The 3,914-nt window shown below is 39.4% G+C and overlaps 1 protein-coding gene across 1 annotated transcript; it reads left to right on the top strand.

The window, feature by feature from the left end:
- The first annotated feature begins 215 nt into the window (after nucleotides 1–215).
- LOC129753924 (cuticle protein 16.5-like) lies at nucleotides 216–701 on the top strand. Its single transcript, XM_055749776.1, has 2 exons — nucleotides 216–227; nucleotides 297–701. The coding sequence occupies exons 1-2, from the start codon at nucleotides 216–218 to the stop codon at nucleotides 699–701; spliced, it is 417 nt and encodes a 138-aa protein (XP_055605751.1).
- Nucleotides 702–3,914: the final 3,213 nt, after the last annotated feature.

The raw sequence follows: 3,914 nt of genomic DNA, 5'->3' as shown, positions 1-3,914 counted from the left end.
GCGAACGAGCTTCAGATTCTGTGCCAAAATGAACATTCTGACTGCGTCAAGGGTTGTAAATTCCAAGGTAAGGTTCTCGATTCGAGTAGTTTCTTGTCAGTTGATCGAGAAGAGTATATAACATCTTGATATTTTCCACCAGAAGACAGTTCGGTTCTAATAATCCTTCAAGCAAGTGACTTAGAGTTCTGAAAGTACAATCAATCAAAACAAACATGAAGCTTTTGGTAAGTTTATGAAAATTTACTTATTTTAGAAAACTAATTCAGAGTTTTTCTCCTTAAATTGATGCTAAGATCGTGCTGTCCGCCTGCATTGCCGCTGCCAGTGCCGCTCCACAGTACTACGGAGCCCATGGGTATCCATACGCTTTCGCTCCGGCACCAGTTGCTCCGGTAGCGCCAGTCGTCAAGTATGCTGCTCCGGTTCCGGATCCGGTCTACTCGTACTATCATCCCGGACCGGCTGTCCATGCGGTGGCTCCGGCATTCCACGCTGCCGCACCGGCTTTCCATGCCGCAGCTCCAGCTCCGGCCATAGTGAAGGCTGCCGTTCCGGCCGCTACCAGCTATGCCACCTTCCATCAGGTTCATACCCCGGTTGTGGCCGCAGCTCCAGCTGCTGCCCTGGTTAAGTACACAGCTCCGGCGCCCTATGTGGTTCATGCTGCCTCGGCGCCACTGATCAAATACCCATGGTAATCGGGGACATCTGGCGAATAAATGAAACAAGCTGCAGACATGCCAAAGATGGAATAGGAATTGATTCCCGGACAAAAATCTTGTTAAGTTTAGTCAATTTTAAATAAATCAAAGCAAAGCATCAATCGTTGTTTAATTATCCAAGGGAATCCAAGGCTAACTAGCTGTCTGTTTCAGATGATTTCATGTATTGCGGGCGGTACGTTTTTGATCCAGCAATTGAACCCAAAAAATCGGTGCCCAGTAAAGTAATTTATGGCACTTTGTCTGGTATTCTGTAAGCTTAATTTCCAAATGATGGCTTAGGATAGGATTCAGATATCAGGTATCAGGTCTAGCAGGTATTGCATGTATCATAAGGGCGAGCAACGCAGTTAAAGCATGGATTACTACAAATCTGGACGCACTGTTTATTACACCATAGCGCTCCTAGTTGTCGGATCTGGAATGTTGAGACAGTACTTTGTTTGGAAATGTTTCCCCTATCAGTTCTTAAAATTTCATTACGATTCGTTTTGTTCCAAAAAAGTTACACATGATGGAAGCCGCGAGACGAAAATTTATTTTGGACACTCACGTCAAAAACCCGACGTGGTCTGGTCCGAAAATCGTGAAATTTGATTTTGGGCAGCTTCCTGGCCAAAAATTTTACATAGCCACTGGTCGGGGTAATGTCCCCGCTGTGCAGATCGGCCAGTAGCTTCATGCGTCCACACTGTCGTTTTCCTTGGCCATGTCTGGTTTTTCGGCTCCACTTTTTGTCTAGGGGTTTGGCTTTTCTCCGTTATTCCTTTTTTTTTCCAATTTACTTTCCTTCCTAGGCTAAACAAAACAGTCAGTGACTCGGCGCAGTAAACTCTTTCAAAACTGTGAGAGTTCACCGAATGTTTTATTCGCTTCGAAAAGGAAGATTTCTTCACCTTCTGACCTCTTGCAATGTCTGTAAACGAATGACCATTTTTCGAAGCCGCCTCGGTATTTATCTCTTTTTTTACCCCTAGCACACGCATTCTGGTGCTCACGGCGACAGAAAGAACCGAAAATACACCCGTAAAATTTATAAGTTGCAAATTTGCAAATGCGTTTTTTTTTTTCAATTAATTAATTTTATTTCATGACATAATTTTATTGACATGATGTATAATCTTTTTATTTTTGTTTTTGCTTATTTCTTTATCCATACTACACACACGGTTCGGCGGCTGGAATACGAAAGAGGATGAACCACCTCAGAGCTCACGCTTGTCAGCTGTCATGACATACTTAGACTGTCATGACATACTTATACTGTTGCTGCATGACACACGTCATCATCTACCCACACACCAAAAAATTTTGAAAATTACACGAGCCAGAAACGCTTAAACACCTAAATTGTTTTGATTTAAATTGACAAGGATATGATTTTACATCGTTTAAAATCTAAATTTCCTGCACGTAGCAATAAATTAGGTTGAGAAAGTGAAAATTAGATTTCAATCCCAAATTTATGTCTTGATTGATGTAAAATTATGTTCTTAAAACTCAGAACGTGAGTAAAAGATATAAGAGTGTGAGATTTGACTCGGATTTGTTTTGCTTTGATTGTAGTTTGATGTAGTGTTGTGGAAAAGGATTCCTTCGTTTGATTCCTTAGAGCAAGTCCAATGGTGTTGGGAAAAAGTGGTAGGAATTTTGTTAGCTGTAGCACAGATGGGAATTTTTCTATCGTGGAAAATAGACCAAAAATGTTGGCCGTCCACCGGTGTGATAGAAAACGAAGGTATAAAATTGGGGGCAACCAGCGATGCCAAGTGCATTTGCTGTTCAGTATTTTTACTATTTTTCCTATTTCGAATTGATCGTTTAAAAATTGAAATCAAATTCACTTTATTGAAATAGTAGTGCTAATACCATTCTTAAAACTTTTTCTAAATTGTTGAGAGAGTTTTGCATTGGATAAGTATACAAGTTTCACTTACTGAGCATGTCTCATCTATGAAACAACAGCTTTGTTGATTTTGTTTGGTTCTGGCACGATTTTTTTTTCATAAACGCTTACAAATCTTTTAAAAAAGTGCTTATTTTCTGTCGAAACGTAAAAAATGCTGCATCAAAATTTCTATTTGCCTGACCTAGGTTATTATATGGTAGTGGTATTGTAACGTTCTTCCAATGCTATGAGTAAAATTCTCGGAATTGTTTGGGCAAGTAGAGCACAAATGAAAGTGAATTTGGTCTTTGATGGACTCTTCGAATTTAAAGGTTTGCATATAATTTAAATTAAGTGTTTTTGTTTGGTAACTTTTAATACAAACTTATATTGGTCGGCCGTTTCATTTCTTGTTCCTTCTCTAAAAAAACCAACCAGATCCCACCTGTGGAACGTTCCGATATCAGATCCGTTTCTGACCTTGTTTCAACAAAGGGATCAGTGATCCAATCCACCGGAAGCCAAATTTGGTGCATTTCGGCAGCACAACCTAAAATTTGGAATATGAGGTTTAATTATAAAATAATTTGCGTTTGATATGATTGACACTCGACGAATTAACAGCGAGGGTTCCGTTTTCTAAAGATGATGGACCATTAAAGGCGGCGTTCAAACCGGACATTCCGACGGAATAACATTTTTCAATTAAAAAAATGAAATTCCTACTCCCGATCAGGGGTGTCAGGTGTCCTGATTTTTCAGGATTTGTCCTGATTTTCGAGAAGCCGTCCTGATTTTTGAAAAACGCTTGAATTGTCCTGATTTTTGAAAAATGTCCTGATTTGTCCTGATTTTTCAAAAAATATCTAAACTATAACTAAATTCATTGTTAAATGGTAAGAAAATCAAACAAATCTTTAATAAAACAGTTGAACCATTTTAATCTTTGGGTCAAATGATATTTAAATAGTGTTTTTCGATATTAACATCAGGCCATCCAAAGTTCTTCTCGCTTTAGTTGCATAATTTGAGACATCTTCAGCACCTTTATTTCGCCTTTAGTTATGCAATCTAAGCAGAGATGCATGATATTTTCACCAATTTAGTGGTGTCCTGAAAAATCCTGATTTTTTGCATCGCGGTGTCCTGATTTTTGCCAATCCACCTGGCACCCCTGCTCCCGATAACCGCTCAAACAAACAAAATTTATTTACCCAGCTTTCTGGCATCTCTGCGCCTCGAAATATACACTCAGCCGAAATAAAAACGTTAAATTCACCTAGATTTTCACGTAGGCGCTC

Source organism: Uranotaenia lowii, chromosome 3 (genome assembly GCF_029784155.1).
Source record: "Uranotaenia lowii strain MFRU-FL chromosome 3, ASM2978415v1, whole genome shotgun sequence".
NCBI classification, from domain to species: Eukaryota; Metazoa; Arthropoda; class Insecta; order Diptera; family Culicidae; genus Uranotaenia; species Uranotaenia lowii.
The sequence above is the reverse complement of the archived record's forward strand: the minus strand, read 5'-3'. Positions and strand labels throughout refer to the sequence as shown.